The 26,084-nt window shown below is 40.1% G+C and overlaps 1 protein-coding gene across 5 annotated transcripts in view; it reads right to left on the bottom strand.

Moving 5' to 3' along the window:
• Positions 1-26,084, bottom strand: part of KCNQ5 (potassium voltage-gated channel subfamily Q member 5) — a 502,673-nt gene that overhangs the window by 67,164 nt on the left and 409,425 nt on the right. For all 5 annotated transcript variants that reach the window (XM_021693115.1, XM_021693113.1, XM_021693116.1 and 2 more), the window contains exons 6-8: positions 19,174-19,284; positions 13,521-13,616; positions 3,272-3,366 (exon numbers count right to left, since the gene is read on the bottom strand). In XM_021693115.1, the coding sequence (XP_021548790.1) occupies positions 3,272-3,366; positions 13,521-13,616; positions 19,174-19,284 (302 nt within the window). The remainder of the gene's footprint in view (positions 1-3,271; positions 3,367-13,520; positions 13,617-19,173; positions 19,285-26,084) is intronic.

Genomic DNA, 26,084 nt, shown 5'->3' on the forward strand with positions numbered 1-26,084 from the left:
CTCTGAGAAGAAAATCAAGAAAAATATGTTCCCTTTGTAAATCCTTCTGTTATTAAAACAAATCTTTGAAATAGCAACTGCTAAGACCTCGAAAGCCTATGTGAGACCAGCCAGACCAGAAAGGAGAGAGTCAGAAACTGTGGGATATATGCCCGGCAGGACTGAGCGGGTATGGCTTGCCCTCTCACCCTACCCTGTCTCCCCTGCACACCTGTCACACCTCTCTTCCATCCTACTCCCTGGAATGAGGTTGAGGAGTCAAAGCATCTCACTGTATCTCTAAAACTCCTGGGAACAAGAGCATGAGTTCATGTTTTTTAATGACAGCGATATCATTGATGATGATGCTATTGATAATATGATCTCTTCCCTGACCACCTCTTTAAAATTGTAATCCCTAATGTCCCACAAATTCCTTCCCTACTTTATACTGTTCTCCTTAGCACTACTCTGTTACGTATTTTATTTATTTATTTATTTTCTCTTCCCAATGTCTCTTGAATATACATTCCCGGAAGCCTGAGATTCTAAACTATTTGGTTTTTTTTTCTTTCACTACTACACTTCTAGTGCCTGGAAATTGCAAAATAGTAGGTGCTCAATGAATAGTTATTTAACGAATGCACAAATGAATGAATGAATCATCTCTTCAGACGTTCTTAAACTCTGAATGTTACAGGATATACACTATATAAATAAAAAGAAGTTTCGGTCTGTTTCTTATTACAGCACTCTGCACTCAGTAAGCCAGTTAATTATAAATGAAAAAATATCCCCCTAAGTCATTGTAAATTATTCTCTTCACAGATCTACAAACTTGATTAAAGCAGGTTTGCTTTCTAAAGCAAAGGTTCTGAACTTGGCTTCAGGGAGTCTGTGAATACACTAAAATTGTAGGCAAAATTCTGATTTTTTTTTTGCATTGAATATTTTTTTTGGTGGGAAAGAGTCCATAATTATTATCATGTTCTCCATGGTTTAACAAAAATAACAACAATAATAAAGATTAAGAACCACACAATTTGGAACAATAACATGTTGCTGGAGGGAGAGATGTTAGGATATTCAGGTTCCCTGAACTTTGCCAGGGACGGCTGTGTCATTCAGGACAAGTACCTGTTATTCAGTAAATGGGGCTGAGACTCAGAGGTAAATGAGGGGTACAGGGAAAGGACAACCAGAGTGGAACAGCATGGATATAGGTGTTTGCATAAATTCTCCTCTCCCTTCCCTCCCCTCCCCCCATTTAAAATGGAAAATTTCAGAGGAAGAAAGAGAAATTATGTAAAATCATAGTTTATGCACTGGGAGAATTTGACTTATTATTCAATAATTTTTTCCAGGCTTCAGAATGACTTTAATTCAAAAACTTCGGGAAGTGGAAAGCCAAATTAACACATGATAATAGATCACTCTCTTCTGTCACTTGAGAACCTTCTTTTGTTTCTTCTACTAGTCTTCCTCTTACATATATACCTAGAAACCTTCCGGAGTACAAGAAACGCAATTTCTATACAATTCCCATTTCTGACTCAATACCTCTAAGGAATAGATATTTTGTTTTTATTACCACAACTTTGAAAGAGTCTCATACTCAATAAAGGAAAGTCAACTCAATTTTAAGATTTACATGAAAAGAGACTTCTCATGCATGCATTCATTCGACAGCATCCATGCTTCTTTCCTTGCTAAGGTTCCATCTCTTCTGAAGACCTGGGGTTCTAGGAATATCTCTATCACAGGTTTTGGTCCCAGCTTTTAGGAGACATGTCTTATCAGAGCTGAGAAGTTATCTTGCTCACCTCTCGTCCTTCACTTTGTGGATGGAGCCCGGGGAGGATCAGGGAAGCAACATAACAGACCCTGACAGTTAGTTACAGATGTACGGCTTCCTAACAGCGTGTGTTCTGAAGCAGCACAAACCTCCTCTGAGACTGAAATTCCAGGCAGTAAGTCATGAAGGGTTCCCCAGTTGATTGCTCTTCCACAGCAAGTAAGAAAGAGGTTTCTCTGATTGAATCACAGTACTTGGATGCCTTGAATCCCATGAAGCCACTGGGATTAAGGTTTTGTTGGACTATGAAGGGGAACAGCAGGTGCTCTAAAGTACTAAGTAAATAAGCACTTTGGTAACTTTTGAACAACCTGAGGAACTGACTATTGCAATCAAGCTGGGTGACACAGAGAAAGCCTTTCCCTTGGCTTACGTGCTCTGGTTGTTTCAACGAGGACTTCTTTAATGAAGATGGTGATTTTGATTAAGTATATTCGGATAGTTGAACTGGAGTCCAAGACTCCAGGACTAAGGATTTTTTTTAAATTAAAGATCACTGTGGTAACCATCAGGGCTGTTCATGTTCTGGTTCTCTTCTCTTTCCAGGCACATGGGAGGACTGCACTTTCCCATCCCCTTTGAGTTGAGGCCTGGCCAGGTGATTTGTTTGGGCCAATGAAATGTGAATAGAAGCCATATTACTTTCCAATTTTGAATGCTAATTTCAAATTTTAATCTGATTGGTCCCATTGCTTCACTGTATGCAGTAATCCTATTAGGACTCCAGCTCTTCTTTTGCTACTGACACTAGCTTGATCAGCAGGTGAAAGCTCCAGGACCATCCTCTAAGACGATCCAGATGAGAAATGACTTTGAGGGACTTTATGCAAAGATACATTGCTCTCAAAGTGCTCCCTGCTTGGGGTCAGGTGATGGACTGAGTTTAAACCATCATTGTTTTTCAAGAACCATGGTGGTTACTTTTAGAATTTCAGTGGGCTTTATGAAATGATTTATTAGGAAATAAGCATGAAATAGTAGCAATAAATCTCTATACAAGTTTGAATTCCTTTAATCTTTAAGCTTAGTCTGTGAATGGTGAGGAACGATACTGAGTCCATTTAGTTTTGTGCCTGAGTTGCTACTGAACAGGTTTGAATCTCTCGAAGGGCAACAGAGAATAAGACAAGCCAAATACCAACACCTGTGTGTGTGTGTGTGTGTGTGTGTGTGTGTGGTTTGCTTTGGGACCATGAGGAGGCTTGACGGGAGCACCAGCTGTCACAGTGATACCTACTTGGTAGGGCTGCAGGGGTGTGTGTGTGTGTGTGGTTTGTGTTGGGACTGTGAGGAGGCTTGACGGGAGCACCAGCTGTCACAGTGATACCTACTTGGTAGGGCTGCAGGTGTGTGTGTGTGTGTGTGTGTGTGTGTGTGGTTTGCTTCGGGACCGTGAGGAGGCTTGACGGGAGCACCAGCTGTCACAGTGATACCTACTTGGTAGGGCTGCAGGTGTGCAAGGCCTTCAAGTGTGGCTTCCAGGTTGCAATGGAAACGGATTTCTCATCAGCTGCGTAACTACGCCAAACGCACTGCAGGTGGCATATGTGGGGACATAAAAAAGAAAAACAAAAGAGAGGAGAAAATAGGATAAAATGAAAAGGGAGATTATTAAGTTAATATATATTAAGAATCTTTTCCTTGTCATCCTTGGCCCCGATTAAGTGCCCAGAGGGTGAAGAAGGCGACTTTGGCATTTTCAGCCTGCTGTTAAGCACATTCTGCCACATCAGTGGAATTGGTTTTCAAAACAACTCACACCGGACAATAAGAGTACCAAAAAGTATAACATAAAGCAATCTGTGAATTGGCTAGGAAAAGAGAGGACATTATCCGAGGTAAACTATCTGAGCAAGAGCATGCATTCCGGGAACCCACTGCACATCTGTAGTCACTATTCGATAAGATAGTGGCAAAGGACTACTGACAACCCACAATGCAACTAGTAAACTAACAGTAAACCAGCTAGTAAACTAACGAAAGGGTCATTAATGAACATGAATTAGTGTAATTCCCTGACATTGGACTGTGTAATACTGCTAATGCTAAAAATGGGGACAGTGATAACAAAAAGCAGGGCTAAAACAAGACAGGGAAAATGTACTCTCTAGGAATATAATTGGAAAGTTAAAAATTTAATGTCATGGTCAAAGAATATGTTAGGGCTTTTTGATATAAAACATAAACTCTCTCTACTTTATATAATTACAACTGACATATATAATACAATGTATCTTCATGTAGTCCTTACACTGGAAGGGTGGATTCAGACTCTTATTTTGTAGAAGAGAAAAATAAAGGCTCAGATAAATTAAGAGGTTTACACAAGGTTGGTAGAGTTGAGACATTATCTCAGACTGCCTGGTTCTTGGTCTTAGAATCCCTCTGTTGTCCTTTGCTTACTACCTGATGGCTATTGCTGGAAAAGCTTCCCTCCAAACTGTCCATCTGAGAGATTGCCCGAACTTACTTTCTATATAGATGTTAGTGAATTTTTTTCCTTTGTAATAAGTCTGCAAACATTTCTAATGACCAAGTGTTTACTCCAATATCCTGAGAGAAAATTTTTTTACTATAATTAATAAATCAAAGCATTCTACTTTATGTGGCAGATTCATTTAAACGGGTCATTCATGATTTTGAAACTTACAATGAAAAAAACAGTGATCTAATAATAGGCCTTTTCTTGAGAATATCATTAAATAAAAACGCCCTGAACAAAAAGAGTTAAAAGCTGACCCAACAACTTTGGGAAACTGGCAGTATCTATTAAAGCTGAATATATATACATACCCTATGATACTGCTACACATTCCTACATACATACTCAATAGACGTGTTTATATATATTCATCAAAAGATATGGAGTATCATGTTCAAAACTGTAGTGCTCTTAATAAACTGAAGCTGGAAATGCTCAAACACCTACCAACAGAAGAACAAATAGGTAAGGTGTGGTACATTAACATAGTGGAATAGTCCACAGTAATAGCACACTAGAACTATGCTCAGTGATGGATGAACTTTATATGAATCACGTTGAGTGAAAGAGACGAGACACAAAAGAGGACATGCTGTGTGATTCCATTTTATTTATGCTGTTTGAAGACAGCACAGTGGTTACCCTTGGGGGACAGTGATTGAGAAAGGATACATAGAAGGTACTGGTCATGTTCTGTTTCTTTATCTGGGTGCTGGTTACACAGGAGTGCTCAGTTCTCTTTGGGTATGTGCTCTATTCTGCATGCATATTACACTTCAGTAAAATGTTCAAGAAGTGATATAAAAAACTAGGAAAATATATAGTAAGACCTGAGGGTATTTAAAAAAAATATTATTAAGGAAGGTTTAAATAACTGAAGCAGGATTCCTTGCCTGGACCTTTGCTTACATGGCCCATTGTTGATTTATCCTACAATCTGTGAAAACTTATGCTAAGCATCTTGGCATCTTAAAGAGAGTAAAACAATTATCATATCATCTTGAAATATTAGTTTTTGCAAATAATGTTTAAATGCAGTTTACAGAATGACCTAGAGTAATCAATGAAAACACATGGGTTTCTTATTGCAGTTTCTTATATAGTGAGGCCCAGGGAACCTCCAATGCTCTGACAGCACAGATGGCTACTTTAATTAAACAATTTTCATAGAAGGCGTCATATAGATGTGAACTCAGATGCTTTGAAAGCAAGACCTGTGTAGAACTAGAAGCACCCAGCAAGCCTGTGCATTATTAGATACCAGTGAAAAAAATCCCAAACCACACAACAAAAAATGGGACCAAGACATTACCTGCCCATGTTACAAAGAACTAGGGATGAACGAGGCCTCTTTTAGAAAATTGAAGATTTTCTTAAAAATGAGACCTGATTTCTTGCTCTTTTTCTATTAAGTTGATCTCAGGAGCTAAGCTCTTATGCCCTTCGTTACTCTTCTCCTAAAAATGTCTTGGAAATGGGAGATACAGTAGGAGCAGTGGCATCTGAATCGGAGCGGATATTAGTTAACAGTAAAGATGGAAATGGAAAGTGTAACTTCATTAGTCTTACAATCTTAACAACTTTGTCCCATCCTTAGCTTGCTCACTCAACTAATTGCTTCAAGTACCTGAACCTCAAGGCCACGACCATATGATCAAGTAGCTGATCTTCCTACATTTAAAGCCAAAATCACATAGTAGTTGGCAAGAGAAAAATAATGCCCCAGAGGGATTTAATTGACATAGCAAATGTACTCCAAAGGATAGGGCACCAAGAAACAAAATGAAAGCCAAATTTACTATTTATCAGGTGACCCTGGTGCTCTAGGCAGCCAAACAAATTCAAACTTTGGTCTATAATTATAAGTACGATACCAGTATAATTAAGTCTTTAAAGGGAGTATTTAGTTTGTATTGTCTAGAGTATTACAGCTACGGCACATTTGACCCTTTCTGGAAATTTTAGTTTCAGGTCACCTTCCAAAGTATAATTAACATGGAACTGATTATTTTCAAGGTACAGGATTTAAGAAGTTGGAGTATAAAAAGATTTAGGGTGAAAACCAGCAATCCCTTTCCCCACCTTGCTTCTCATTAATTTTTGTTCCTTAGAGGTAAACCCCCTTCACCTCTTACAGCTGTTGCTTCTATTTTTAAGAATTCTTATTTTTAAGGATTGTTCTCATACTTATGTTTCTTGATATTTCAATTTTAGGCATTACCAATTAGCTTCCAGCCATGAAAAGTAACAGCAGCTCACTCACACATCTTCTTTCTTTCCTTTTATCCAAACAACAACTTTTAGTTCAGTTGCTATTTACTATTTGCACTATTATGATCATGTAACTACTGTTCCTAATTCAGCAATGTGGTGTACAAGGACTACTTTTACTTTCCTATATATAGAGTTTTGTTTTGTCTTAGAGTAATTATTGCCCTATTTCAATTTCTCGGTTTGCTTTTGTGTACCTCTTGCAAATACATTTCCCAACTAACAGAACTCTAAAATTCTACTCGTCAAATACATCATGGAATCTGTCAGTTTCATTTTTTATTTCCTTGGAGATCTATTTCCTGGAGCTCTGCAGCCTCCTGCTTCCTCTGCTCTGGAGGGCTGCTTGAGCTTTTGTTCTGGGACTTCTCTTCCTATCATCCTGGGGATTCCCTCAGCTCTTTCTTGGGTGGGATCTCTTCTTTCCTGGATCCCGTGTCTCTTCTTGGTTTATCTTCTTGTTTTAGAAGAATAATTCTATCCAAGTAGCCTTTTTTTTTTAAATTCAGCTTTATTTAGGTATAACTGACATAAAACTGTAAGACAAGTGAAGTGTATATCATGGTGATTTGTTAGATGTATATATTACCCCCATGTCTTAATTTTCTTCTTCTTCTTCTTCTTCTTGTCTTTATTTTCTCCTTCTTCTTCTTCTTCTTCATGTCTTTATTTTCTTCTTCTTTATCTTTCTCTTCTTCTCCTTCATGTCTTTATTTTCTTCTTCTTTTTTCTGTGAAAACAGCTAAGCTCTACTCTGTTAGCAGATTTCAATGATATGATACAGTGTTATCAACTATAGTCCCTATGTTGTACATTAGATCCTCAGACCTTATTCATCTTATAGCTGAAAGTTTTTACCTTTTACTCTATTTACCCAACACTCCAGCTCCTGGCAACCACTTTTTACTCTGTTTCTAGGAGTTTGACTTTAAAAAAGTTTAGATGCCATATATAAGTGAGACCATGCAGTATTTGTCTCCTTCTGTCTGGCTATTTCACTTAGACTAATGCCTTCAAAGTCCATCCATGTTGTCACCAATTGAGGAATTTTCATGCTTCTCATGGTTGAAATAATGTTCCTTTGTATACATATACCACTATGGAAAACAGGATGGCAGTTCCTCAAAAAATAAGAAGTAGAACTACCATTATGATCCAGCAACCCCACTTCTGGGCTTATAGTCAAAGGAAATGAAAACTGGATATCAAAGAGCTATCTGCACTCCTGTGTTCACTGCCACACTATCCATAACACCCCAAATGTGGAAATAATCTAAGTGTCCTATTAATGGATGAATGGACAGAGAAGATGTGATATGAAAGCTAATGCCATCTTAATTCTTTACCCTTTGGATACATCCTGCCCAGAAGGCATGTAAGGTCCTTTTTGCAAGTGTTCTTTTGTTTGCAGTTCTGGACACTTGGTAGGCCCAGGGTGGATCCTGAGTGACCACTCAGTTCTGGAGAATCATAATATAAAATTTCTTTGCTAAAATCCTCCCTTAATTTCCCTGTACTCTTTTTGAGGTATTAGTTGGATATTTGATCTCCTGGTAGCATCATCCAACTTTCCTTCTTTTTGGTCTTATTTTCTATCTCTGTCTTTTTCTTCTATACATTTTTTTTTAAAGATTTTATTTATTTATTTGAGACAGAGAGAATGAGAGAGAGAGAGCACATGAGAGGGGGGAGAGTCAGAGGGAGAAGCAGGCTCCCTGCCAAGCAGAGAGCCCAATGCGGGACTCGATCCAGGGACTCCAGGATCATGACCTGAGCCGAAGGCAGTCGCTTAACCAACTGAGCCACCCAGGCGCCCCTCTGTCTTTTTCTTCTAATTTCTGGGAGGTTTTCACAGCTTTAGCTCTGTTCCATTTTCTTTTCTTTTCTTTTTTTTCTGCCATCATGTTTCACACATCTAGGAAACTTTTTCTCAGGCTGTTCTTATTTATGAATAAAGCACTAAAAAAGATTATATAAGCTCTGTATAAGGCTTGAGCATATTGACTGGTGGCCTTACTTCAGGGTAACTGGGTGAAGACTCAGGTGGAAGCCGAAGTCTCAATATATAATTATTTTTTCTTTTGGGCCGCATAGTTTCCCCATAGCAGTATCTTCTAATCTCTTCCCTTCAGGAGAATAAGCCTGTTGGTCAGCATCCCCTTCACAAACTTTCACTTATTTCCCCTGTTTCTGTTTCCAGCAAGCATCTTGGCTCCACCCTGAGCTGGTCCAATCTTTCTCAAAATAAACCCCCTAACATGGCATTTTTGAAGTATCCTTTAAATGCTAGCCCCAAGACTTCAGAGATCCATAAATGAGGATGCAACTGCTACTATTTGAAAGGAGTAATGCATTATGATTCAGACCCCAGGGAATGAGTCCTAGCTCTTCCTAGGCTTGGCCTGGAGATCAAGTGACATCATGTATTAGAAACACCCTGCAAACTGAAAAATACTTTGCACGTCTTGGGCATTATTAATAAAAGTTGTGACATTTGGGCAGGTATTCAAGCTATTTTCTTTTCCCAGACTGCCCCACTTGAAATGAAAAGTTAATTTAAACAAATCATGCAAAGATATTGACACAGCTAAATTTGCTGAAAGCTGCTGGGGTTTTCAACTTTTCTCTAAAACCCAGAAAGGCTGGTTAATTTAATTGTCTCACCAACCAAATGACAAAGCAATTTGGGCCTCTCAGTGCCTTTTTATTTTTTTATTTATGTTAATTTTTTATTGAAGTATAATTGACATATAACATTAGTTGCAGGTGTACAGCATAATGATTTGATATTTGTATATTATGTGAAATGATCACCATAATTATTCCAGTCTCCTTCAGTGCCCTTTGAGAAAGACAGTGGCTCTGGCTTAAAAGAAATGACATTACTCTTGGTCTTGATGCTTTGTGTGTTCAGCAAATCAAGGCAGGTTTATTGGGTGAGAAAATGAATGGATCAGCAAGTGAGGATTGCTTTTCAATCTACTGCATCCTTAAAAATAAATTTCTGCAATATATAATCAAAGCTTAAAGCTCTGAATTCTGGCTAAGGGTTACAGCAAGGAAGAACAACGAAAACATTTAATAATTATATTATTATTCCTATGTCTAGTAAAAAATCAATTGCATTTGGATGGGGGGAGAACAGTTGCCTTTTACATTTGTCGATTCTACTTTGATTAATGAAATTGTGATTAGATTTTAAAGGTATTCTTGAGCATTTTAAGCCTTTCATTTTATACTATTTTTTGTTCAGCATAACACATAAGCTGGAGTTTTAAGTAAAAGAAAATTAATGATTTCACAAATATTACCTACGTCTGCATGAGTTTAATTATTATTTTTTATTGAAGCATTGTTGACACACACTGTTACATTAGTTTCAGGTGTACAGCATAGTGATTTGACAATTCTATATGTTATTGTTGTGCTCACCAAAAGTGCAGCTTCCATCTGTCACCATATAATGCTATTACAATACCATTGACTATATTCCCCACGCTGTACCTTTCATCCCCATGACTTATTCATTCCATAACTGGAAGCCTGTACCTCTCACTCCCCTTCACCCATTTTACCCAGTTTCTTATGCCCCTCCCTATGGCAATCATCAGTTTGTTCTCTTATGGGTCTGTTCCTGTTTTTTGTTTATTTGTTTTATTTTTTAGATTCTACATATAAGTGAAATCATATGGTATTGTCTTTGTCTGACTTATTTCACTTAGCATAATACCTTCTAGGTCCATCCTTGTTGTCACAAACAGCAAGATCTCACTCTTTTTTTATGGGTGAGTAATAGTCCATTGTATAAGTATACCACATATTCTTCATCCATTCATCTATTGATGGACACTTGGGTTGCTTTCATATCTTGGCTATTGTAAATAATGCTGCAGTAAACATAGGGATGCATATATCTTTTCAAATTAGTGTTTTTATTTTCTTTGGGTAAATACCCAGTAGTGGAATTACTGGATCACATGTTATTCCCATTTTTAAATTTTTGAGGAAACTCCATACTGTCTTCCACAATGGCTGCACCACTTAATATGCCCATCAACAGTGCACAAGGGTTCCTTTTTCTCCACATTCTCGCCAACACTTGTTATTTCTTGTCTTTTTGATTTTAGCCATCCTGACAGGTGTGAGGGGATATCTCATTGTGGTTTTGGTTTGCATTCCAATGATGATGAGTGATGTTGAGCATCTTTTCATGTGTCTGTTGGCCATCTGTGTGTCTTCTTTGGAAAACCGTCTATTCAGGTCCTCTGCTGATTTTTAAAGAGGACTGTTTGGTTTTTTTTTTGGTGTTGAGTTGTGTAAGTTCTTTATATATTTTGGATATTACATCCTTATTGGATATATCATTTGTAAATATCTTCTCTCATTCTAAGTATGCTGCTTTTTCATTTTGTTGATGGTTTCCTTTGCTGTGTAAAAGCTTCTTACTTGCACAAGTTTAATTATTGATCACAGTATATGTTACATAATCCAGTTCCATAAAATGAAATTCTAGATCTCTAAGCACAACAGTTTGGTCAGCCTCTCACTCTTTATGGGTTACCTGAAAGGAAGGCCTTGTCTGGCTTGAGCTGTGGACTTATAAATAGCTCTGCTCCAGTGATTTGCTACAAGAGTTGCAGTCTGTTTTCAAGTTCAATTGGAAATTGTTTTTGCACAATTTAGTGGTTGATAAGTTAGATCAGGGAAGTTCCTCCAATATTCTGTATATCCGTCTTGTACAATATGGTAGCCAGTATCCACCACATTGCTACTGACCTCTTGAGATATGGCTAGTGCCATTGAGGAATTGAATTTATAAGCTTAAATAGCCACATGTAGCTATTGGCAACTGTACTGGGCAGCAGAATTCCATATCATCACAAGGGATATGTGCATGAGAAATGCCTCAAAGGGCTCACTTTCTAACAGAACAGTCGATATTCTAAAATTTTTTTTTTATATAGAGCCCCCTTTTAATATCCAGAAGTATCAAGGATCTGTACCTAAAAGTGGTTATATTTTGAGTATGTGTTGATTGAGAAAATATAAATAGAAAAGCTAAGAAATAATTTAGTAAGGATTTTAAATACATTTGAACTTTATTTGTGATAACAGTATCTCCATTCTCCTGAGAGCGAGGAGTCCCGACATGGGTAAGATACATGATGGTTCCATATATAGACAGGGCTTGGTGCCCCGGACAGATGTAAGGAACCCATAGAATAGCTTCTGCACTCGCCAAGTTGGAAAACACTGTTCTAGAATTAAAAGATGAGAAGGAAAGATATTAAAAGATAAAAATAGTAAGATGAAAAATTCATTGAAAGTGTGGCAACACTTCATAAGGGTTAAGAAGCACCAAAGGATGAAAGGTTAACAGCTCTGGGCCTCAGGTGTTTTGTGTGCATACTAAAGTGCGTTGACACCTCTTTCCATTATGGGGATTATCATTTGGCTTCACATCTTCAGCTTCTACTACTTAGGAATCTTTTTGTTTTAGAGAACAACATTTCTCTTTAATGCTCTTTTAAAACCTAAGCATTAAAAAAATAGAGATGGTTTGCATTAGAAGTCATGCCCAATGGTCTGTCAATAGTTGTAGAGTAGTTTGATTTAAAAAATAATACTTATTTAGTCATTAGATACAAAACGATGTCCTTCATGATATAACTGAACTGCCCTCACCTGCTTCTTTCCCCTGATCCATTTCTGTTGGAGGTCCTGCATATTACAGCTGCAGACAAAGGCTAAAGGTAGGGTTGTGCAGTGGTTGCCCCTCGCCAATGCACTCACTTAAACCTACAATCTAAATTAAAACAGTGTGCTTGTCACTACATCATGAAGACCAATCTCCTAGCATCTCAGATCGCCACTCCAAACCCCAACAGCTTAGAAGGTCTGCGTCCCCCACTGTTTGGCAGGAAGGGAAGAAATCTCAGATTGTATAATCATTGTCTCCATAATTAGATATCAGCTTCACGGCATGGATTTAGAGAAGAATATACTTTGTGATTCTTAAGCACCCTGGTTTTAGGATGGTTCTATTCTCAAAAGATATGGATGGCAATAGGAGAAGCATTCCTTTCTAATGCTGAAGCAAACCCAGAGTTATTGAAAAGAAAATGAAACATTAAACAGCCTTATATTATGAGGTAAGTTTCAAATAATATGCTTATTATTTCATATTCTCAAACGTTGACATATTCCATAATCCCACCAGCTCTTAAAATAGGATGAACTATTTCAAGTTATTGCTCTAGGTGGCATTAAAAGCAATCCCATGGGCAGTAAACCTTGACATCCTAAACAAATACGCTGTTCTTCAGAGCAGTGGCATACATCTGCCTGGAGAAAGTAATCACAATGCAGGGAACAATGCCATGTTCTGCTCCATCACTTAATGATCAATTATGTTTCATCAAGTCATCCGTAAGATACATTAGGTCATTCCAGGACCGACACAACTGTTAACCTCCGCATGTCCTTGCTGGCATGGTTAATAAATCTGAGCAACACATGGGCCATTTATTGAAAATACATATTTTTCTCTTTGTGGGGAGGAGGGATCGGCTACCCAAATCCAAGACTGTACATTAAGTTCCAATTTCATTTTTTTAAAGATTTTATTTATTTATTTGCGAGAGAGAATGAGAGACAGAGAGCACGAGAGGGAGGAGGGTCAGAGGGAGAAGCAGACTCCCCGCTGAGCAGGGAGCCCAATACGGGACTCGATCCCGGGACTCCAGGATCATGACCTGAGCCGAAGGCAGCCGCATAACTGACTGAGCCACCCAGGCGCCCTCCAATTTCATTTTTACGAACAAAACAAATCAGTAGCTCTCCCAGGCAGTGAAGCACAAAGACTGGAAAATGACCCAGCAAGCACTCACAGAGAGACAGATGTTGCCATCAACCTATTACACTGACATTTACCTGAATGAGGTTGGCAGCTGGGTTCCTTCTTTTCTCGAAGTGTTTCTGGCGGTGCTGTTCTTGTACTTTTAATGCAAAACCTGAGCCAAGAATGCCCTGGAACAAAATACAAAAATTGTACTTAAAATTTTTTCCAAAAAGACTATTAAGTAAGACAACTATTAAAAAAAACCCCTCTAAAATGAGTCTGAGAGAAGACAAACACTGTGCAACCTGCTGGCAAACATATTACTTATTAAAACAAATACTATTTACGTCTGTTATAACACCACTGGCAATGGCAAGTTCTGAGGCAAGCCTGTCAAGAAAGGTAACAACTTTTGTTCTTGAGTAAATCAGCCAGACAATGCCATTTATGATTTTTTATAGTGTGGTAAGAGGCACCACAATTATAAATAAAAATCGCAATTTTGAAAAATGGTGTTTTTTTTGGTGTGTGGCCTTCTCCACGACACTTCTTTATGTTTGAGTTAGAGTAAATGGTTGTATCCTTTTGGAATTAGGGGGCATGATGGAATTTAGAGGATAGGAATTCTGGTTTGGACAGAGTTGGGTTTAAAATTTGGGACAGTTAATGTCTTGCTACTGTGGACATGGGAGTTTTTCTAGCACTTTGATGATACTCTGAAATTTTATATTTTCCATTCTTGAAATGGTGGGGGCAGCTTAATGCTCCATGATGCTATATTTCTACACCTACCAAAGTAAAGTGAAAGGGGTGGGGGGAGACAGCTATCCAGACACTCAGTTTTGAAGATAGAAAGTTTTCCATTTTACCTGTTTATATAATAAAGACAAGAGCATGGGTTATTGCAAAGCACATTCCTACTTCCCTGAGTTTTAATCTCATACTTTTAGCATTCCTTACCTTTTTGGTTTTAGCTCACCTATTGAGATTTTGGGCTTAGTAAAACGAGCTGTCTCTCCTATGTTTATTTTAGTACTTTGGCTGGTTTGCTTCCTTCTGCTTATCATTTTGATCTGCCCAAATCCTGGCTCTTTGAAATGCCTCCTTCTTTTCAGTTTGTTTTGGTCTTACAGCTGTGGAATCAAGATACTCTGTTTCAGCCTTAGGTTGGCTTTTGGAGCTTGCTGCATTCAGTCTCTGGGCTTTGTCCATAAGTCTCCACTTTATTGGCACGGGACATGGAGCTCCCCTGCTTTCAAGTCTGTGGATTTTACTTGCTAGCTATAAATTATTACCTTTTTATTAAACGTCAAGGAGTCTAACCCTTAGGCTAGAGATGGATGTCTTATAAGCACTGAGTCAGTATTTGCTATAGATAGGGAATGGCTGTTTTTCTTTTTTTTAATGTTTTTACAGTAGCTCAAAGATGGTCTAGGCTACTGTGGCAGGTGGTGGGGTTCTCACATAGGAGGTGTGAAGTCTCGGCTGGATGACAACTTGGGGAAGATACTTTTGGACTCTAGGTCACCTTTAACCTTCCTTCTTATCTTAGATGTCACAATTCTGAGCATATCCATGACAATAACCAGATAATCAGTAATGCAATTATGTTTAAAATACAGTTATATGATAATACTGTTTGCTATTAATGAGCAAAATCGACTCCATATTAATTAGGATGAATGACTGTACCGTGAAATTAGAAATTACGTCATAGGTTCTGTTTTCCATCTGTCTTTTTCTGTCATTGTCTCATGCCGTCTGAGATCTTCATTAGGTTGAGGCTACATCAACCAAACTTCGTGCAAACATAGAAACCCGGTCTGTATGATCTTGTTTGTCGATTTAAACAACACTTCCCTCCAACTAGAGGTTATAAAAATGGTCTACCAACTCCAGTCATTTATAACTCCTAATTTTTTTCCTGCCATTTGAAAGCAGGGAAGATTTATTTTCCTTTTAATGTTATTTTTCATGAAGTATAAACATGTAAAAGAATATAAAACATTAGAGTTTATATGACATATTTGTTGTATGTATTGTGTGTATGTACATTATGTGCATAGTGTATGTAATCTACTCATGGAGCATAATTCAGATTTTGTAGACATTAAATTAACAGCAATAGCTACCATTTTAGGGCACTTATTATGTGAAAATGAGGTTTAGAGTTAGATCCCTTTTGGAAAATAAAGACAGGCCCTACATAGCACGAACTCAGTATTTGCCAAACAAACTAAAATGTGCTAAAAATCACACTGGCATTACTTAGAAACATATATTAGTAGTTGGCAAATGTTTACTACATATCTCTTGCGCCAGACTGTATATTACAAAAGTTATTAAACCAGCTCTGCTCATTGTCTCAGTATGGCTCCATTCCAATTTTCTTCTACCTCTTAAGTACACAGCTCAGTGAACCTAATGAGAAGCCTGCTAAAATAAAGTCCATCATGTTTTATATATTTAACTTATGAGAGATATATATGATACAGATGTATATAATCCATGTGCGGTCCCTTCAAATATCAACATCAATATGATGAAAATTCTCAGAAATTGAGTTTTGTTTTAATTCATCATCTAAGATCATGTGACTTAAATCTTTAGGTTTTACGTTTTAGTGCTATGTTGAGAAGTGCTACATAAACAATAAGTGCAGAGAAAATATGTTTTGGTAAATATTTTAAATATTTATCCCTTTTTACCTCCTAGATTTAAGGAGCCCACTGTGCATCTCACACAGGCAGACAGGCTCGACTGAATGATGCTCTTAGAAGGAAGGAAGGGAGCATCCGAGAGAGGAGAGAGGCCTGTGCCTGAGGACGATGCTGAGGAGCAGAGTACCTCTGCCTGCTCATTAGTTCTGGGATATTGTGGGCCTCAAGGAAAGTGACCTCCCCGTGGAGTTTGGGAAGGGTGGCCTGCGTGCCTCTGTGACGTTCAGGAGAGTCCTTCTGCTTTGAAGAAAGGTGAGGAAAGGTTCTTCTCTTTCTTGGTCCTTGGGTTTCCTGGGTGGGAGGAACCCCAAGCCAGGGATGGCTCACGACTCACCTCTAACTTCCCTAGCAGAATGTGCTCTCCTAAATCTTAATCACACAACGCTGTCGCAGGCGGGTACATAAGACATAATGGCATCTCCAGCCACCTTGCTTTTTCTTTCTGGTATGGTATATATGGACCATTTAGTCTTTCATTCAATAAATAAGAACTCAGCACCTAATGTGTGAGGTTGCAGTAAGACACTGTGGTAAAGTAAACTTCTCTTGCCGTTGTTAGGGAATGTTCTGTTCTGTGCAAGCAAGTTTTTCACATTTCCCACACATATTAATTTAATTTGCATATATGAAAATTGTAATCGCTTTATTGGAAAACGTTTCCAAGCATGACTGCTTTGTCTCTGACCTTTAACTTAATGGAATGACACAATTTAACCTTCCTGTGAAAGTCCAGAGGTTCATCATGGGGACTGGTATTTGGCTGTGCTGGACGCAGCCCGCTTCCGGAGGTGGGTCGACCCTAACACTAACTGGCCCCGGGTCCTTCCACATTTGGAACACTTGTGTTGGCTTGCCCCTTACAGGCTTTTCCCCTCCTTTGTTGTTAGTCTTCCACCATCTCTTCTTGTTACAATATTTGTTCAATCAGCCTACCTCTCTGCCTTTGCTGTTTATAATCTTCAGAGAGTTGTGAAATATGTAGCTCAGCTGATCAGAATTTTCTCTAAATTAAGAACAGGTTATGAATTAGGTCTTAAGAGGCTCTCCCATGAGGACAGCACACACACGGCTGTCGATTTTAATAGCCCAGAGGTTGCCTCCAACCCGGTTTGTAGCTTTTCACTGGATCACAGAGGTTGTTTTATATGTGGTCTCAGGATAAGCATTAACACAAAAACAGCAGGTATTTTGGTTAAAAAAAAAAAGCCCAAGAATGTATCTTATTATTTCTAAAAGTATTTTTATGTAGGGAATTTGATTATTGAAAGACTCTCTGCTCTGTTCTGGATTGTTGAGCTCGCCAGATCAGTTGATTGTGGATAAGTGAGATTTTTTTTTTGACTCTCCTTGATTTTGTCACTTCACAACAGGAAACAATATATCTAGATTCATACAGAAAATGGAAGAAGCACTTCATGAAAGTTTTCTTCATGACAAGCACTTGACTTATATTACCACATTGGCCTTCACAAAATTTCTCTGGGTGCCGTATTTCTTCCTCTTTCATGCAGATGAGGAAATGTACCCAAGGTTACTGTTATTGGCTGAACTGCATCCCTCTGGAATTCATATGTTGGAGTCCTAATTCCCAGTACCTTAGAATGTGACCTCACTTGGAGATCAGGTCTTTACAGAAGTAATCAAGTTACAAGGAGGTCATTAGGATGGGCCCTAATATAATATGCCCAGTGTCCTTATGAAAGGAGATTTGGACATAGACAGGCTCAGAGGGAAGACAGTGGGAAGATACAGAGCGAAGACTGTCACCCATGAGCCAAGGAAAGAAGTCTGTAAGAGTACCTTCTCTCATGGCCCTCAGAAGGAACCAGCCCTGCCATCCCCTCGATTTTGGACTTCTCAACTCCAGAACTGTGAGATAACAGGTTTCTGTTGTTAAAGCCACCCAGTCTGTGATACCTTTACAGCAGCCCCAGCAAACGAACACAGTCACGTTGGTAGTGCGTGACAAAACCACGCAGCACGTGGCTTTACATTCAAGCTAAGATCGAATGCTCAAGTGAATGCATAATCTTTTCCGTGTCTTGTCTGTGGTCTTATATGGTCTGGGGCCGAAGCAGCTGGTCAATCCAGAGTTGAGCTCCGAGTACGTGAACGACATGAGTATCCTCGGCGCTCAGTCCCGGGCAGAGCAGGAGCCCCGTGAGCTAAAGGCCAGGGTGCTGAAAATCCCTAGTCCCTTGGCTTCCTTTGGATGGGTGCTCTGGGGTCTCCACTCAGCAGAGGCTGTGACGCAACTGAGCATCTGTCCGGAGCAAGAGTGAGGCTATTGTCCCTTAAGCATGACTGCTGCCATGACTGTCATGCTCCTTTTTGTTGGCTCTTTTCCCCTACAAGAGGTGGAGTGGACAAAAGTGAGAGTTTGGGGATGGAGGCAAACTGTAATATTTTGACCAACCTAACTGCCTTTGAAGAAACAAGAAGATAAAATGATCAGAAAGCAAACTTCATCTGTTGGGAAAATAATCAGAAGCTTGGGAGAAGATAAATGTGCTCTTCATTCTGATAAGATGCAGAAGCTGTTCATGAGGAAAAATCAATGACGATGACAGAAAGAATAAATCATCTGACACACAGAAAGCCTTTAAGGTCATATGCTTTTCGCTCAAATGGAGAGGTAAATATTCCACTTGTCACATCCATCTCTTCAGCAGCACACGTTATAAGCCAAAATGGAGAGGTCGGTTTAGAAAGAAGATATCTTTAAATCTTTGCACATATTTTCAATGCATTAGTAGCACGTTGACTGAGAGGTGATGCCATCTGCATTATTATTTGGTCATAAAGACCTAGCAGGGATAAAACTCCCAGGTTGAGCATCTCCAAGGGAAGACCATATTTGATAAGTTTTCCAATGAGACGTATGTAGAAAGGTCAACATTATATCAATACAATTATATTTGGAAGCGATATAGATATGTTCCCGGGCATTCCAATTTGTGAAAGCTGATGCTAATAAACCTCTAAGATCTAATTTAAATGGCTTTATTTTTGCAAAGATACTCACGGCAGGAAGTGCAAAGAAAGAAATGCCAAGAAGCGCAAAGCCTGCAGAAAGCAATCTTCCCAGCCAAGTTAGGGGGGTTTTGTCTCCATAGCCAATCGTTGTCAATGTAATCTAAAAACAAAATAAATAGAACATGCAGCTTAAGTACTTGAGAGGAAAGTTAGGACCTATGAACAGGAGGCAAGGCCACGTTTCCACTAAATCATTATTCAACAAGCCTCGTTGGCACATTTTATTACTGTGCTTTAATTTTCCATGACGCATAACAGAGCTTCTCTTTGTTTAAGGAAGGGAATAACCTACATACTTGTTCCTTCCTTATAACACAATTTTCCATCTTTTCTAAGTGTATTCAAAGAAAGATTATTTTAAAAAGTGGATAACCATCAGTGATACAGAAATGATAGCATCATGGATTTAGGACTGGATCAGTACCCAAAACAATAATTTATGTTAATTAAGGCTGTCTATTTATTACCTTGGCAGGCATTTCCTGGAGGTCTGGTGTGTGCAAGGTACGTGTTATGATTTGTAGTGGAACAAAAATGAGAGGTACATAGTTCTTGTCCTAAGATATATACAGCGTAAGAGGGGAGACACGTCACACACAAATCATTAAAACACAGAATAGGGCAAGACAAGCATTATGATGGATGCAAAAATAATCTGCTATGGGGATTCAAAGAACAGATTGATCATCACCCTCTTGGGGGAGCCAAGGAGGCTTTATCGGGGAGATGTCAGCATCCCTAGGCTTTGAAGGAGAAGCAATATTTTGAGAGGCAGAAATGAAGAAGAGGGTGATCTAGGGAGGGAAAAGAGGTGACCAGCCGCACAGCAGTGAGGACAAATAGGGTAGGTTCTAGAAAGTATAAGTTGTTCAGTTGGGCTGGAGCATGGTGGGTCTGAAGAGGATTAGTGGAACAGGAGATTAGCTAGATATGCTGTATAGCTAGATCAGGGAGTGTCTTTGAAAAACGATATTTGGATCATGTCTCTGCCATGATCACACTGCTCTGGGATCTTCCCATGTGTCTTAGAACAAAGTCCCAGCTCCTCTCCAGGGCCCACAAGGTTCTGCATGACCTAGCACAATGATGGGGCAAGTGAACTGGGACTGTATGGGAGTGCAAAGTAAAGAGGTGTGTTAGGAAGTGCAATAGAAATGCGTTTGTTAATTGTCTGGGATGAAAAGGGAGACTAAGTCAACAAGAACTTAAACATTTCAAGGGGAAGATGGTTGTGCCATAAATAGAAATACGATAATGGGAAATGGAAGATTTTGGAGCAAAGACAGAGAGTTTGGTTTTGCAAATAAGTGCTTTTTAAATGTTAGCACGACTCTGATCTAGAAACGTTGAGCAGGAAATTGAGATAGAGAGCTCAAGTCTTGAAAGAGAAATTGGGCTCGGCATGAGATTTGGGTTTTGGAATCAGGCACAGGATGATTGTTGAGGCTCCATGAATAAATGAGACTGAAAAGGCTGCAAAGAAGGGGTCCAAGGACACCTCGGGTAACAGACACTGAAGGGATGGGAGGGAAAGGAAAGTCAGAGAAGAATAAATGTTTTAAAAAGTAAGGGAACTAGAAATGGGTTATGTAAATGGAAACTCAACAGAGAAGGGAGTTTCATAAAGGACCAGGTGATCCCTCGTCTCACAGTCTCATAGAAAACAAGGACAGTGAGGACTGAGAAAAGATACTGGATATGGAGATTGATGGCCACTGATTTCTAAGAAAGTGGCTGCTTTGGTTTTATCCTTCGACCTGGCCTTGGACAGCGGGGTTACATTTGAGAGGCAGAAATGATAGGAGATGATGCTCCATGATGCCAGACCTTTCAGAAACTTTCAACTCAGCTGCTGAGCCCTCCCCAGCTTTCTTCTCTCCTCACTTGCATGGTTTTTCTCTTGGTATCTTTGGTGGCTCCTCTTGTGTAGCACCTCCTATGCTAGTCATCCTTCGACTGTTGGATTCTTAAGGTTTGGTTCTGAGTTCTCTCTTTTTAAAAATTTTATTCTTCTCTCACTTTCTTTCCTCTTCCATCCCCTCCTTCTCTTTTTCCAGGTGATTTTTTAAAAGGTTTTATTATGTTTATTTGAGAGAGAGAGAGAGTGAGAGAGAACACAAGCGGGGGAGGAGGGGCAGAGGGAGAAGCAGACTCCCCACTGAGCAGGGAGCCCAACATGGGACTCGATCCCAGGACCCTGGGATCATGACCCGAGCCGAAGGCAGATGCTCAACCGACTGAACCAGCCAGGCGCCCCCTTCCCAGGTGATCTTAAGTGTTCTCCTGGATTTAAATACCATTTTTATGGTGCACACCAAATTCACACCTCCAGGCCAGATTCTTCTGAGCTCCAGATTCACATATGTGCAGTTGATATTTCTATCTGGATGGCACACAGACATTTAGACTTAACATGTTTAAAACAGAAAACTTATTCTCTCCAAATCTGTCACTCCCCCAAATGCATCCCCTTGCTTCCTAATCAAGGGCACGACCGTCCACCCAGTTGCTCATGTCAGAAGCCTCAGTCATCCTCATCGCTTGTTTCCCTCACTCCCTCCCTGAATCAATCAAGTCCCATGTGTTCTAACTCCCAAAGATACTGCCAGATCATCCCCTGCTCGCTGTCTTCCCTGCCATGGTGTCAGGCCAGGCTGCTGGAGCAATTTCTCAATTGCTTTCTCTGATTTGGCTCTTGATTCCCTCCAGTTCCTTCCCCCTGCACCTGTGAGGGAAATTATTTTGTTACTTCCCTTTAAAAATCCTCCAGCAGCTATTCATTGAATTGAGAATAAACTCTAAGATCCTAACTGTGGCCTACCTGACCTGATGTCCACCTACCTCTCCAAGATCATCCTGATTTCACCCTTGCTCACTGTACTTTGACCACAATGTCCTTTCAGCTCTTCAAATAGGCCAGACTATTTCTGCCACAGGGCCTTCGCATATCCTGTTTCTTCAGCCAGAACTGCTCTTCTCCCCACCCTTCCCAGAGTTCCTTCTCATTCTTCAAGTCTTATCCAAAATACTCCATCATCAAAGTGGCCTTCCCTACCCACTCTGTCTACAATAGGACCCCCAGTTACTTTCTATTTCAGCCCCTTGTTTCTTAATAGAACTTACCATAAGTGGTAGATTTCTGTATGTTTCTTTGCGGAGGGGGTCCTATTTCCTTTACCAGAAGGGAAACCGTGTCTTTGTTATCTCTCTAACATCTTGCATGATACTTTCCACAAAGTAGGAGGAACTCAATATATATTTAGTAAATAAATGAAGAATCCTTTCAAGAACATTGGCAACAAATGGAGTGAGAAAAATAGGGCCAGAGCTCCCAGAAACCTCTGACTTGAAGGCGGGTTTTCTAGGATGTATTTGTGCATGTCTGCAGAGAGAGTGAGACTGAGGTGGGGAGGAAGAGTGGTAGCTTTATTACAGGGTAAGGCAACCATGGAGGAAGGCAAATAGGATCAAGGGTACAGTTGGAAGGGTTAGCCTTGGCAGTGTGGAAGGATGTGTCTTCTACCATGGGGGAAAGATGTGGACACAGTATGAGTGAAGGGCAGCGCTGGGAATGCCTGAGTTGGCTCTCTTCAATTCCAGTAAAGGAGAGAGTGCGGTCAGCTGTGGGGAGGGAAAGGCTTAGAGCTTGGGGCAGTGACAGTGTGAGAAGGTGTCAGGGACAAACCAACAAGAGGTCTACAGAACAGGGGAGGCTCATCCAAGGTTGGAGAAAGGGAATTTGCAGTAGAACTTAGTAGCCAACTTAATCACACATCACTAGCAGTATGAGGGGTGGGCTCTCCAAGGAATTCCTTGAGATTGCAGAAAAAATATTCCTGGTTCAATTTTTTTTTAAAGATTTTATTTATTTATTTATTTGAGAGAGAGAGAGAGAGAGAGAGAGAGAGACAGCATGAGAGGGGATAGGGTCAGAGGGAGAAGCAGGCTCCCCGCCGAGCCGGGAGCCCGATGCGGGACTCGATCCCAGGACTCCGGGATCATGACCTGAGCCGAAGGCAGTCGCTTAACCAACTGAGCCACCCAGGCGCCCCTTGGTTCAATTTTATTATAGATTCCTAATTCTTAAATATGTGGGAAATATTTTAATTTATAATTTTTCTGCAAAATAGCTTAGTCCTTTTACAGCAGTTTAATCATAATAAATGGAAGGAGATATTTCATGGTTGATCACAGCAATAATGGTACATTTCATGGTAAACTTTACATTCTAATAATACATCCATGAGGGATATATTCCAAGACCCCCCAATGGATGGTTGAAGCTACAGATAGTACTGAATCCTATATATACTATGTTTGTTTTTCCTATACACACATACCTATGATAAAGTTTAATACATAAATTAAGTACAGTAAGAGATCAACGACAATAACTAATAATAAGAACAATTATAACAATATGCTGTAAGAAAAGTTCTGTGAATGTGGTCTCTCTTGAAATATGATACTGCACTCACCCTTCTTGTGATGATAAAATGCCTAGCGATGAAGTGAGATGAATGAGGTAGGCACGGTGATGTCGCGTTTAGGCTACTATTGACCTTCTGACTAAACGTCAGGAGGAGGACCATCTGCTTCCCGAGTGCAGGTTGACCGCAGGTAACGGAAGCAGTGGAAAGAAAAACCAGGGATAAGGGGGGAACTACTGTGCATTTGAGTTATTCTCCTTGGCTCATGGCTCTGAGAGCGGGTTTTTTTTTTTTTTAAACCACTGGTTTTAAGTCCAAAGAATGAGACACAGCAAAGTGATGATGTGCCCAGTGTTTCATTCTGAGTAGAGAAGAATGCCTGTTCTCTCTCATTCTGAGTTTAGAGTTGCCTTCCCTCTTACTGGTGTGCTTTATCAGGGAGAAAAGAACCCCGTGAACTCTGAGAGCGGCCCCCTGGAGCCCCTCGGGGGACGGCAAAGACCCTGCCCACCTTCTCTCTGGGCTGGGTTCCGGCTGGGAGATGACCCCGTGTCCGAGGCTGCAGGGGGCTGGAATGGTTGGCAGCCTCGCTCAGGTGCAACCATTTCCTCCACTCTGATTTCAAAGTCTCTCGGGATGTTGCTTGGTTGGAAGCATAGAGGCCCTTTGTTGCGGGGCTGGGCTTGAGAAGGATCTGGCAACCGGGCAGCAGTTTTGTCTCAGTCCATGCCGGGGAGCGGGACTTTTATTTCATCCCCGCTGGGAGCAGGTCACTTTTTGTAGCTGCAAGGGGGGCAACTGGGCTTCCTGATGGGGACAGACGGGCTGTATCAGGGACAAAACTGACACTTCTAAGATGCACTTACAATAAAACGATGTGAGCCTTCTTTACGAATTCACACTGACCCATCAGCTTGATCCGGCCGCTGACTTTCTAAGCAATGACCGGTTGCCTGCGATGAAACCATCCTCAGGTGAGGTATGCATAGATGTTCATTGATTTTTCTGGACTTTTAGGCCAAGCTGTCCTTGAAATACCGGTGTGTCTCCCGGAACAGTGCAACTACATTATGTTTCTTTTTTTCTTTTCCTAACCCCTGGAACGCCCTGCTAACGATCATCAACTGGTCCTTTGAACCTGAGCTGAGTGCAGAAGCCCTCGGGGCTTTATTCTCCCACACTTGTGCCACACTTTGGGCTCACACAGAAGCCCAAAGACACCAGCTCGTTGGGGAGCTCCTGGAACAGCAGCTTGTTTCAGAGAAACTTGAGAGGCTGCCTGTGTGATCTTCGGAGGCTGGAGGAGATCTGCCATATTGGACATAATTCCATTTTGGACCTACTTCCAGAGCTTAAAAGAGATATGCTGGTTAACATGGGTTGAACAGATTAAATCTTTAAAATGTATTTATGTATTTACTCATGTACTTACATATTGGTTATTGATCCTTACTTACTGATTTTCGACTATGGTGTTTACAAGATCCTTGGAAAGTCTGTGAGGTTTTGAATTTACTTATAAACTAAAAGATATATGAAAAAAATGTCAAATATCTCTTCCAGTGCCGTTGTAAGGGAGATGACTGGTTTCATTGACTGAGAGGATGCCATTCGTCGCCTCGCTTTGTGACCGGAGGCGGAAACTGGCAGATGCATCGTCAGGTGGTAGCTGGACAAGACGGATCGGGATCTGAGAGGGAACGGCCCACCTCAGCCTGCAGCTCCACCTCCGTCGACCTCAGGAACGCTGGTAGTTTGAGCTGTCTCTCCCATCGGGCCATTTACTTGAAGCTGATTTGGCAGATGGGAACAGTTCAGGTAAATTTTTGCCCTCATATTGCATGTACTCAGTTGCAGCCACGCAGGCGAGAAAAGACATTTTCTGAAAAATCTGGGTTGCAAATGTTGGTATAAATGTGTGATTGTGGTAGCAAAGGTGGACTGGGGGCCCTTACTGTGTTTAGTCACTGAGAAGTCTTCCTCAGGAATAATACTGCAAAACAAATGCAAATTCTGGCCCAAGCTTTCTTGATTTTTCTTTCCTCTTCCTTTCTTTTCTTTTTTTGGGGGATGGCAGATGCTATGGTCAGATTGTAGTTTTTTTTTTTTTCCTTCAATAACAGAATTAATTCCAGACCAGTAGATATAAACCCATCCTTCTTCCCTTCAAGTAACAAATCAATAAACATTTATTGGCCTAATTTTGAGAATACAATTATGACTATAGTTTATAGCTAATTCATTCATGTGAACAAGTTAAGAACATACTATTTATAGATTTCCAAAGCACAGTATAATTTCCCCATAAGGCGGTCCTTCAAAGGAGGATGATTCACATGAGCAGTTTGTCAATAATCTCTTCCCCTACACACTCCTCTCCTCCCCTCTTCTTCTCTTCTCCTCTCCTCTCTTCTCCTCTCCTCCTCTTCTCTTCTCTTCTCTTCTCTTCTCTTCTCTTCTCTTCTCTTCT

Source organism: Neomonachus schauinslandi, chromosome 8, assembly GCF_002201575.2.
Source record: "Neomonachus schauinslandi chromosome 8, ASM220157v2, whole genome shotgun sequence".
Taxonomy (NCBI): domain Eukaryota; kingdom Metazoa; phylum Chordata; class Mammalia; order Carnivora; family Phocidae; genus Neomonachus; species Neomonachus schauinslandi.